This window comes from Sciurus carolinensis, chromosome 3 (genome assembly GCF_902686445.1).
Source record: "Sciurus carolinensis chromosome 3, mSciCar1.2, whole genome shotgun sequence".
Classification (NCBI taxonomy): domain Eukaryota; kingdom Metazoa; phylum Chordata; class Mammalia; order Rodentia; family Sciuridae; genus Sciurus; species Sciurus carolinensis.
The window spans coordinates 130,320,058-130,333,324 of NC_062215.1; the positions used below are offsets into that span (position 1 = coordinate 130,320,058).

The 13,267-nt window shown below is 35.1% G+C and overlaps 1 protein-coding gene across 2 annotated transcripts in view; it reads left to right on the plus strand.

Moving 5' to 3' along the window:
• Window positions 1-1,415: 1,415 nt before the first annotated feature.
• The window catches only part of Ppp1r1c (protein phosphatase 1 regulatory inhibitor subunit 1C), a 138,616-nt gene continuing 126,764 nt past the window's right edge, over window positions 1,416-13,267 (plus strand). For both annotated transcript variants that reach the window (XM_047546453.1, XM_047546454.1), the window contains exons 1-2: window positions 1,416-1,600; window positions 3,280-3,340. In XM_047546453.1, coding sequence (XP_047402409.1) covers window positions 1,520-1,600; window positions 3,280-3,340 — 142 coding nt within the window. In that variant the 5' untranslated portion in view covers window positions 1,416-1,519. The remainder of the gene's footprint in view (window positions 1,601-3,279; window positions 3,341-13,267) is intronic.

Here is a 13,267-nt window from a genome sequence, read left to right on the forward strand (position 1 = left end):
CTTTCAACCAGAACATTGTGTACTTAAATCATTAAGGTGGATTCTGGTATAGAATCAAAATTAAGAAAAAAAAAAAAAAAAGAAAAAAGAAAACATCATTTGTAAATACCTGGGATAGTAGCCGATATCTGAATGTATTCAATTAATCCAAAAGCACATTTAAAATTTTGTATTTGTCAAATAAAATCCTTTGAACAAGGAAGTAGAGAACTAAACTTCTTTTTCTCTCTTTAAACAGCTTCATTTTTCAAAATTTCTTCAAAAAAGTGGTTATGTGTACAAAGACCATCTGGTGATGCTACTGCCTCCTATTGATTATTAGTTGATGTGATGATCAGGTGGCCAGAGTTCCCCTCTTCCCTGGTCACTAGCCACAAGACTGTCATCCTATGTGCTTCGGAAGAATATCCCTTTTGTGCTTTTTTTCCAGTCTTATATTTGCATACATTCCTATGGTTGACATCAAGTTACAGTGCTGGATACCATTAGGCTTCCATTAATGTTTTCCCAGTCATTTCTGTATTCTTCCAAGTCGGAGAATATAACTGACTCCACCAGGAAATAGAATAGAGGTCACTGCAGGAGCAATGACTTCCAAGCTCTTTGCTAAATTTAGCTGTTCAATACTTTCCACTCTAATGAAAACTGTGGACTACAATTATAGAATGTTGAAACAGAATGGGAGCTTAAAGGTCATGGAATTCAACTCCCTTTCTCTGTTGAAGATATGGGGCCTAGAAATAACCTGTGATTTGCTTGAGGCCACAGAGCTTGTTAATGGGTGGAGATGGGACTTGAACTAAGATCCGCTCAGTCCTGGAGCAATGCTGAACTCACTACATCTGCTCTGCTTCTATGGTCAGTCTGACCTAATGAGATCTTGAAGCCCACAGATAGCTGGTGTTGTTGGTTGTGGCTTCCCCTTTGTGGCCATTCATCTCTATGGTGACTGAGTGTGAAACAGCAGAGGTGTCTGACTTATAAGTTGCTACAAGAGAAATGAAATGATTCTATATCCAAACCCTGCCCCCAACTCGAAAAACTTCCTGCTTTATGTTCATCAATAATGAATGGCCCATCCCTGCAATACTCAGAGGGAGCTTACATTGCACTTTCGAGCAGCCGGTTAGTAATGTACAGTGGATAGAGTCTTTCTTTCAAATCCCAGGGCAGCGGGTCCTTCAAGGCTAGCACTGCATTTTCAATTAGCTGCTGAGTGAAGGCTTGGCATGTGTATTAGTGAAGAGGCACACAATTAGCTATTGTTCCTTTCTGTATTGTGCTGAGAGGATCCAAGGGATTGGTGGGGGAACAGGCAAGCCAGGCATCGCTGTGGATGTTGAAGAAGGAAGTTACTCAAACCTCGGCATCTTCACTTGCTCAGTCTGGAATTACAGCTATTTGTTTCAAAGCACTGTGTGTGGCTTGGTGGAGGGTGCCTGAGGAGACACATCTCGGATACCATTTGGGGCTAGTCTTTCTGAGTTCTATACATCTCTGAATAATTCTCATCATTATCATGGAGCCCAACAGCCCCAAAAAGATACAGTTTGCTGTGCCTTTATTCCAGAGTCAGATTGCACCTGAGGCAGCAGAGCAGGTAAGTGGGCTTGGGTGGGGGACAATTCCTAGATATAAGATAGCATGAACATGCGTTTTTATTCACTGAAAGGTTCTCTACCTCTTGAATTTGCCTAACTTTGGGACTTTTAGGACATGTGAATGAAAAATAAGTTGGTTTCTAATATGCACTTGAATAAATAATTGGGAAACTGTTGGCAAAAATATAGCACTTCATTTCATACAAATGTGGCACCCATTGGGAAAAATGGTTGTATTAGCATCAGATTTGGAGCTATAAATATTTGTGTATGTATATGAAAACAACAGGTTTAACATTTAGAGCAAATTTTAAGACATTTTCAAAATTAGCAACATTTTATTTCATTTTTTATAAAACAAAAAGATTGAAGTGAAAATGAAAGCATTAAATGCCAGAATAATAAATTATTATTATAAAAAATAAATGTCAGATTATAGGTTTGATATTGCAAGCATGGTTTTCATTGAGTGCCCCAAACAATAATTATATGTAATACATAACAACTAGGATTTGTAGACAAATGTACAATTTTTAAGACATTGTATTCAGATATTACAAATTATACTTCAACATTTCCTAGATTTCTTTGCTGTATCTACGATGGCTTACATCTCTCTCCTTTCATAATCAGATTTACTTAGACTCTTTATGCAATGACATGACTTGATTATTGGTGGTAAAACTACAAATATAGTATACTGTGGGAAGACAAAATCAAAGAAATCTATGGGGGACATGCATCTAATTCATTAATTCCTTAAAACCTAAATTTTTCCTGAACCCGTTTCCAAATATTTGATACAAGATCATAAAATAATTATTGAACCTGAGACTTACTCCTAAGTTATCTTGACAATTTAAAGTAAATCCATGTAGACTCAGGCCAGATGAATATGACCTTGAACATGTGTCTCTGCTGAATGGAGCATTGCTTCTGTCTCAGACAAGATGCCATTGGTACATTTTATGCTCTATCCTGACACATATTTGGGAGAAGTTAACTATGAATGTACATATTAAAGAAATAAAGGATATCCAGAACAAGAGATTTGATTCATAACATGCTCCTCTAACTCTTTAAATAAGAAAATAAAACAAAACAAAACCTACCAAACCTCTTAGTTTTAAACAAATTATGTATTCTTACAAGAGCCATATTCATTCTTTACTTGCCGATTTGTTCTAAATAGTATACTAGAAAATTAAAAAGTTAACTCTATTAATTGAAATTCTAAACACATGTTGTTAATTTTACTATGACACTGCTAAAAATTAAAAGTTGCCACGTTCCCCTTACTGCTTTTAAAGATAAAGGAAATGGATCTTGAAAGCATCACCAAAATTATGAGGGTCTAAGATAGCTGTTAAAATGAGCAAGTCACCCCATACCTTCACCATATATTAATTTTCAGTTGCGCCATTGGAATATATACACCTATTTCTTTCCTGTAGAAATGGGGCTTTGTCCTCAAAGAAGCTGATAGTATTATATGACACTTTAATAATTTGGCTTGTTATTATTTAAAAAAAATTAGTGGGCACATATTGTGTGCCTTCTGGAAGTTTGCTTTTCTATGTTGGTGAAATATGAAGATGGGGTCGTATTGTGAGTCATAGGGCAACCAGGGGCCATGTGGGATTCTCACTGACATTAGCTGGGCCTTTGTTGTTCACAGATCAGGAAAAGAAGACCTACACCAGCATCGCTTGTGATTCTCAATGAACATAACCCCCCAGGTAAAGGACATGATGTCTTTGATATAGGTAGAACAGAATAGGATTGTTTGAAGACTATCATTGCCAAAAGGTTTTGATTCAGGATTTCAGTTAGTAATGCTCTAACAAGTTAATCTGTAAAATGGATCATTTGATAGATTAATAACAAATAAAATCAGAAATAACTATTAGAGGGACCATCTCAGTCAACAGCCTGCTTTTTTTTCTAGAATGACCCATTGATGATGATATGCCTTGAAATGTTCTGTTAACATTGGTTGTCATGTGCTCAGGTATTTGTATGGAATCTGGTTCTGTGCTTACTAATGAGGTGGGTGAGATGTTGTTTAATTAGATTTCAAAGCTCAAATTACAGCCCTAGAGATGCTTATATTTTTACAGAGTAGGGTTTTATTTATGTCATAGGGTGGGCCATGAGCCAGTACTGGCTACAGCTTCGCTGCTGATGTCATCTCTGGATAATGCAATTGACAAATAACCAGATCAATTTTCAGCTCTGCCCATTTGAGAGCCATTCTGAACGTTGCATCCATTTGTTGAGGTTTTATTTCCCATTTCCTGTAAAAAGTAAAACGGCATTATTGTTCCTGACAAAGGACTATGATCTGTAAGGCACAAATATTATTTACTTATTGAGTGAAGTGGTTTTAGTCTTATATTTAAATGTTGCCTCTAGAAATATAAGTAGGACCAGGAAGGTCATGGCATTAATTTGTAACCAGGCAGAAATTGGTGTTGGATTTTTTTGTAGGTATAAACAATGAGGGAGGACAAAAAGAGTTTGAATAGTGGAAACATAATACATCTAATTATAGGTTGTAGTGTGAATGGTCCATTTTAAGAGTACTAGGTTAAAATTGTCCTTGACTTTGTTAGATTCTTTCTAATTAGAGAAACACATGAAAAGAAAGTAAAATTTTCATAGAACGTTCATCATTGAGCCTAAACACAAGAATATTTACTGCCAATGGCAAACACGTCAGTTATTTATTCCTGCTGAATATAGAAGTATTATAACTTGATTCCTTATCTTTCAAGAGCTATGAAGTTTTTAAATCATCTTAAACTTTATTATCTTAGTAAATATACATATATTTGGTTGAATAAGAGTTGAAAATGCCCTTATAGTTTATAAATAAATACAAGTATATAGACATGATGATGAAATCTTCTCAGACAGTTTTATAGCTATTTTCCATGGCTACCTTGTTCACAGTGGCAAACATCTTCAACATGTCCTGGAATTTGCTCCCTGTTCAAAGAGTGCTGCCCACCTTGATTCCCAGTTGTTCTTCAAACGACTAAGAAGAGCTTCCCCATTTCTACAGGCACCATATTGTTTGAACATAGGAAATCATGGAAGTGAGCTTCATGGCTCTAATTTGCCATCTAAAAATAGATGAGGAGTTTGTATCAGAGAGGGGAAGTGGTTTTTGTGAAGTTATTTTACTGGAAGTCATGGATTCCTAGGATAAACTCAGAGAGTTCTGATTCTAAAGTCTGTTTTTCCAATAGCATGATATTAGCCTTGAACCTGTTAATTTCCATTTCTTGGTGATGATTCTGTGTCATCATTCAGTCACTGTAAAGAAGCAATCTCAAACTCTAAATAAATCTTTTGTCTGACCCACTTAACTTAGTAGATTAGGAATTTTATTTAAATATGCCTAGGAAACAGTGTTCCTCTAAAAATCTTTTTCTGATTAGACCTCCCAATCACTAAATGACATTGCCCTGTTTTCCTAATTGAACTCGTTCTTTTCTCTGTTTAGAAGCACCATTAGGAAGAAATTGGGTGCAAGTAGTATCTCACAGAGAACTATGCCATCTTAATAATATATCTTCCTGCATCTTGTCCTCCTTAAGGAAGTTGGAATAGTTTACAAGAGGACTTACCAGCCTTTGGCTGTGTTTAGTACCAGTATCAGTGTGCATAGGAACCAGATGTTGATTAGTGTTGGATTCTTGCAGCAGAGTCCCTGAAAGATTATAGCTTTTCCAAAATTGATCTGGTATTATAAATTACTGGGGAACTCTAAGGGTCCCAAAAAACACACAAGCAAACAAACAGCAACAAAAGAAGAACAAACCAAATCAAACTTGGATACTGGTCTTCATTAGACATGTGGTCTTGGGTAAGGGACATCTCCAAGCTTTATTTTCTGATCTGTAAAATAGAAACTATAATGCCATTCCTTCTGTCTCACAAGGTTATTGTCATGATCAAAAGTCTTAACATGAACATAACTTAAAACCTGCAAAGTGCAATAACGATTAGGATCATTGTTCTAGAATATAACCTTTGATGTGATATTTAAGATTAAGATGTGTTATAACAAGAACTAAATCTTCATAATTCCTTCTATACTGTTTCTGCCTTACTCAGCACTTTTTTGTGTACTAACAATACTGAAAGTTAATCAAAAAACCTCATAGCTATAGTGACATTTTTAAAGTAATGGTTTCTGCTGGCACTCAAAAAGCAGTCTTCTTTAACAAACAAAAAGTGGTGCAGCTTTAAATCCTGGCAAAACTAAATAGTTCTCTTCTATGCACTCAGAGCCCAGGAAATAATTGGGGGTTCTTAGAATAAACTGTAATTAATGGTGTTTAAAATTCAAATCCTGTAAATCTTTCTTTATTGTCAATTAATAAAGCAAATTAAATTAAATTTTTTATTATAGAAACATAATTAACTAGCCCTTTTAATTTGTGTAATGCTATTATTAAATAAAAGACATAGCTTACAATTTTTTAAACCTTTTCAGGGGTTTAAATTATTTAAAGGAATGCTTTAATTTTACTTTTAGATTCATATACATATTCTGTTCATTTGGTACAGGAGAAATAAAATGGGAAGATATTTTAACACATTAAATACAGATTTTTGTTTGTTTGATAGTCCATCTATGCTGTTCTAAATACACAAATGAGACAGATGACTGACAGGTAGGATTCTGGGGGCAGCAAAATGCACCCCTCCCCCCCCCCAGTTCCTTTCTAAACCAGTGACCTAGAATTCTCAGAGGTACTACGGAAAAAGGCACATTACATATTAAAGATACACCACCCTCTGACCTGAATTAGTTTAACTCAAAACAATGACAAAAGGGACCAAAAATTTTGACTTGGAGACATGAGACTGGGGAAGTCTAATAGCAAAGAGTGTATCTTTATGGTAGAAAAGGCAGAAGCAAAGAATTTGCTTCTAGGAATACTTCTGAAGAGTCCGATAGCAATGGAAAATACTTGAATCCTGAGATGGGGGTGTAAGGAATCACCAAAGACAAATGTCACCTTTTTCAAATGTTTTCTGAGGCTACCTATATGAAACTGCTTTTGCTTCTGCATCTTCAGTTCCTCTTCTCATCGACCTTGTCTGTTTCTGAAATCCTCCCTGAAGTTCTACCTCAGAGCATCATTGTCTCTTTTTGTACTGAACAGTTTTCTCTCACTCTCTGATAATCTGTAGCTAGTAATGTGGTTCCCATATTTTTTTTGAAGGAATGCAGACATGTGATCCTCTCTATGCAAAAATAAATGGCAAAGATGCTTTTTGTAATTGATACCCTCACATTTATAGGTTTACTTAAACCTTACTTGTCTTTAAGTAGACTTATGAGAAGATTGTATTTGGCTGCCAATATGTTATGGTTTGGATTGTAAAATTTAGAAGTCCAATATGTTAAAAGCTTGGTTGCAAGACTTGGGGAGGTGGTGGAAACTTTAGGAGGTGGTCCCAGTGGAAGGAAGTTGAGTCATTTGGGGATATTGGGACATAGGTCTCTTCTCTCTCTTTGCTTCTGGCTACCGTGAAGTGAGCAACTTGGTTCTGTCACATGACCCCCCCACCATGATGGTCAGCCTTACCACAGCCCCACAGTCACAAGTTCAAGTGGTTATGGATGGAAACATTCAAAACTGTTGACCAAAATAAATCTTTCCTCCTTATAAGTTGATCATCTCAGGTATTTTGTCACAGTGACAAAGAAGATTACTAACACAGAATATAGAAATATAGAGCTAGCAAAGAAATAGTGTAATCACACACCTTCATGAAAGACATAAGTCAACCCAAGTCTCTGAGACTTGCTCTGTTTTATGTATTTCAGAGAAGAATCCATAATTACCTCTGGTTTTCAGTTTCAGGTCTGATAATTCTAAATATTAGAAAACACATTTTCTTATACCAAACTTGAACATAAATTCTCCGCTTTACAATTCTTCATTTATTTTCTTTAATAAAACTTTATTTTCTCACCTTTTAAAATACATGAAAGAATTCTTTTTCTTTTCTTTATCGAACATCTCCAGATCCCCTACAGGATATATGAAAAATATCCAAATTCTCCCCTCTCTCTCTGCCTTTGGAGCCTAGAGCTGGACACAGTCTTCCAGTAAAAAGCCAGGCTGGACCTGAATATTAAAGTTTGTGGCATCCGTTCTTTTCCACTTACTGTTAAGTGGAGGCAGTATGGTTACAATTATACTTAATGGATCTGATGTCTATTAAACATGAGTGAACCATAAGAGGACTGGAGCTAAGTGAAGATTTGGGTAAGTACCCAGGAGTTCTGGCGTCATTTAAAAGCTTATTGTACATCTAAAATTGGTACCAGAAACATAACATAAAATGACTTCGGGGGATAGTTATTGAACTTCCTATCACAGATAATTTTGGGGGAGATTAATTTTCCCTTTGATCCTTTTAACTACAAATAGAAATTAGAAATAAAAACAAAAATATATTCTCACATGCCTCAAGAACCTAGAAATTAGTTAATATGAGATGTAGTCATTAAGTATCACACTCTCTCCTTTCAAACTTGATAGTAAGTCTAATCTCTAGAGAGAAGTTGGATTTCCAACTACGTGGATTATTTAGCTCCTTAAACTGGGAAAGAAGCCATAGTCCATTCTGTAAATAGCACATGACTGTCTGAATGAGGCACGTATTTCAGGACTCATAAAGTAAGTTAACTTAATGAGATTTTGGAAGCTCTGGGTTTAGAATTCTCAAATACCATTCACATGATAGCTACAAAATAATGTTGGACTCATACTGAGTTGTTCAAAACATGAAGGCTTCCCGAAATTTCTGATGATATCCTTTTCCAGAAATAATGGGAGGTTTCTCAGGAGACAACAAAGTGAAAGTGAAGATTTATGTCCAGGGTTAAGACATTCACATGAATGACATCTCTTTTGAGGGAGACCCTCTGTTTCATAAAATGAATGGTTGCGTGGTCAAAAGGCAACTCAACACCTTGAATTGAAGCTTCAGGGATCACACTCAGGATTTTCCAAGACCTCTTAAGGATGGTAAGCCTTTGTCACATCCAAACTATTTATGTGTCATCCCACTAGGAACCTCTAGTCTAGTCAGTGACATTCAAGTAAAAATTCTACTTTCCCATAGTTCACACAGTTATGTTTCATTTTAAATTATTTGGGACTGTGTTTATAATACATTCTGACAGCATCGTTGCTGATTGTTTTGTATTTACTTTACCTTATTACTATTAATTACAGAAGAAAACAAAGGTTCATGTTTGCAAGTCATTTGCCTATCTGGTGTTAATTTCTAAGAAATTGTCAGAAACACCTATATTTTCTCCTCAGCATTGATTTCTGTGGGTTATTGGATGCCAAATCATGTTAAATAATTTAAAGATAAGTGATGCAACTGACTTTAAGTGATTCATGCACCATGCAATTGATTGACTTATTTTCCCATAATTATTTAGTCTGTACTGCCAAATTACCCAATTGGAATAATTGAGTCAAAGATGAAGTAAGTTTCAATTCTTAATAATGCCAAGGTATGCTCACGTGTAATCTTCAATGAAAGAGTAAATCATAAACTTGTCATATATTTCATCTTTATTTTGCCAAAATGATGACTTTTATTCATTTTGCATAATAGCATGTACCACTCACCTTTTATACGGATTGTTAAAAAATTACAAATGACTTGGTGAAATGTGACAGAGTGTAAGTTTAATTCGCTTCATCTTTTTTGGTCTCTGTTTTCCTACCTGTGGGAGATATAGCAGATAAAAGTACCTGTAAGGTATTTTATTAAGTTGTAGAGAGGCTCTGGCTTTGGAAGGGTCTGGTCCTTAATCCCAGCTTTGTCAGTTATTGGTGGTGAGTCACTGGGTGTATACTTAGCTTCTCTGGGTTTAGTTTCTTCCATTCTTCAACAGAATATTGAGGAATAAGAAAATGCCTCTCACTGTGCCTGCTGCCAATTATACCCACAATTATACACACTTGCACCATTATACCCCAGCTGAGAGAAACTGGACTCCTTCTAAAAGCTGCATTTTTTACTAGAAGATGGCCCTTCTCTTTTCCAATCCTAACTATATTAGGCATTGGCAAACAGAGCCCCATTAGACAGGAATACTTGGTAAGAAAGATGATGTGCAGTTCCTCCTGATTTTTCAGTGCAATTATGGAATTGCTATGCATCTTACTCTGTAGTACTGGTTCAACTGAGTATGTCTTGTTTGCAAATATAATTTTCATAGAATATGAGTCCAAATTTTCTTTAAAATAAGAATGCTGATGTCTATCAAGCTATGAAAAAATAATTCCAGACATGTTTGACCAAAAATGAAATTCAAGTTTTAATAACATGATGAAAGAAAAAAAGTTTAAATGTTGAGAATACAAATCCTTTAGCGATAGCTGCAAACACTCTAGCTCCTCCTCACTTTTGATTCCACTCCATTTGTTTTGCTTCCTTTCATACACCATCTCCATGCTATATTCTGGCTGAGCTTTCTTCCTTTGGTTCCTTGAAGTGGTTCTTCTATGCCAACTCTGAAGACAGTTGAAACTGACTCGTTTGCATAAATCAGTCTCCATTTTTCTCTTATTTAGATGGGAGCGCAGGACTCACTTAAATCATAAAAGTTTTCTATAACTAACTGACCTAACTGTCTAACTATGCTATTCCAATACTCTCCTTCCACCTTCTACTCTTAAGGCTATTTATTGATTTATACTAGTTGATTGGGACACTTAATTCAGTTCAGTAAATATTTATTGAGTCCTTATTCCTAAATACTCTAGGAACATGTGGTCAAGATAACAGAGATTAATGAGTCTGGATGAACCAGGAAAGAATGGTAATAATATAAATCTGAACTAGTAAAACCATGGTGAAATTAATTATGGTCAAGGCATAAGGGCATCATTATGCTCACTATTCAATAATGTGCTTATCATACTTTTTTTTTTTTTATCTTTTGGCTTTAGATTTTTAAGGATTGGAACCAAAGCTAAAATTTCATTATTACTTACTCCAAACTGGGAATAGAGTAGATGTTAAATGCCCATGAACTATTACATTTAAATGTATTTTTTAAAAATCCTCAAAGTCATTCTGTTAAACGTCTGTCTGGCACCTACTCTGAATAAATTATAGTGTTACTATTCTCAGGAGCAAAATAGGTAAGCCTCCATCCCTATCCTCGTGGAGAAACTTACATGAGATATAATTTACAATTTGACAAAACGTATTTTGAAAATAAAACCAAGAGCATATGACAAAATTATGTATGCAATAGTATGTGGCAAAATTACAAAATGTATTTCACTTCAGTACAGAAATGTCTACTATAGAATTTTTTTAAGGATTAGATTACAGTGTTATAAATAAAGTAGAGCACACAGGAGATGTGTTTGATAAATGGCAACTATGATTTTGGGAAAGCAGATAAGTTGTAGTTAGGAGTTGGCATTTGGGGATCGGATTGCTCAAGACTGGATGTGAATGTAGAGTGATTGCTTACTGCCCAAGTTACCCCGGGAAAGTGGTTTATTTTCCTAGGACCCGATAAGCGCGGGAAATTGGGCTCATGAGGCTCCCAAACGCATGTTGTTTTCAACAACACTATATTTCACTAAGTGTAGTGATTAGGAAGAAGACTTGTCTGAAACCACTGAATAAACAAGTGTACCTTTTTGTGTCTGTATACTAAGCAACACTGGTGACATTACTGTCAGGTGGTCTGGGCAGTTCACCTGCACATTCAAATTTAAATCTGATAAGGTTCCTAACAGCTCTTTCTAATTGCTTTCTGTTTGATGACCATTTTCACTAAACAATAAATTAGTGAACCTCTAAAAAATGAAATCTAGCCAAGCTCTGTAATTTACAGAGTTATTTCCAAATTTCTTTATTTTTTAATTTCTTAGGAGAGAGTCTGTAAGTGCTGGCATTTTCTATACTTTCTACCACATTTTTGTAGGCATGGCTTCCATGAGGTAGTGATCTGACACTGTTCCAATAATTACAGAAACAATTCAATAGCAGAATTCACCAGGGGCTTAAACTGAAGACTGTTGGGCTTTGAGTAGGGTAGGGTGTTATTTCAGCGGCCGTAGTCTACTTGGAGAATTGCAAGATTCAATCGAGTCTTTTAAATCAAACAGACAAAGAAATAATAACAAACAAACCAAACAACACTATGAGAGATGGGAGTAAGCGGTAAAATTTTAGAGGTGGTGGGAAATAGTTCCTTAAATCAGTTTCCATACCACCTGAAATCATACTTTCGAACTGGTTGCTATTATTTTTAGAAATAATTCACAAGTACTTTAGAGTACACAAATACTCTAAAGATATAAGACATTGTTCTTGACACCTTAGAAAAGTAGTCTGCTGGCGCTCAGGAGGTTAACTGTAGAAGCCTGGGTGGAGGGAAAAGCAAGTCCAGAAATCAGTGTCCCAGCTGTGAAGGTCAAGGATCTTGGAATTCATCTGCCACTCCCAGGTGTGTGCTGCTTCTGCCTTCTCCATACTTACCCCTTCAGATCTTTTCTAATGTTTTCCTGGGAAGTGGTATATCAACATCTGCAGGTCTTCTTTGTGCCATGAATATAGCACAATGGCTATATCATTTAGAGTAATTTGATATAGTGACAATTAGAGTGCTTAATGAAGATATGTGTGAATAAATTGCCAAGACATACACTATGAAAGGGAGATATACTTACAGTCTGTTTAGAATACAATTATAATTTGACCTTGGCAATAATCCAGAGGAAAAAGTACTATGTGAACTAAAGCAAAGAATTTATAATCTTACTTTCTTTTCTCCTTTTTCTTTTTTATTCTCTTGAAAAAATTTTCCATCATTTAGGGAAACAATTTTCAGAATCACACTTTTTATATAGTACATTATTGGTCTGCTTGTAAACAATAGAGCTGAATGCATGAAATAGAAGGATGAGAACAGTTATTGTGGAATCCAATTTGTACAATAGTTTGCTTCAATGAATAATATCATTTAATGCTTTTGCCCTATATGATGATAAAGAAATTAATAGAAAATATATGCACAGATATCTACATACATGAGCATACATAAACATGTGTAAGAGTCAGCTACCCAACCACAAAATAAAAAGCAAAAACAAATGAAACAAAACAAAAACAAAAAACAAACAAAAAACCACAAAGGCTATTTATCTATGGAATAAAACCTACTTCCACTAAGTGACCTGACTTACAAAGAAGCTAGGTAGGATCTGCCAAACCATCTAGAAAAGCTGTGAGTTCAGTATTAAAATGGAATAAACTATTAATAAATGTTCCTTTTAAATTTCCAACCCTTTGAATTCAAAACCAATAGATTAAAAATCTTGAAAAAATTAAAAATACTAATAGATTCAGTGAGATTTATTATTTTTGAGTATTTAAAAATGTATTTATTGTGTATTAATACTACTTTGATATTACATATCTCATTTTAGTAGGTTTCATATGCCCATCTTCATGATTCCTGGACATAAGAGGTTTTAGATATAGAAAGTAAGCCCTCTTTCCTACTACCTGAAAGCCAATGTCTAATTATAACATATCATACATCTTTGAAAACAACTTCTGAATTCTTATCTCAGCATTTCTGT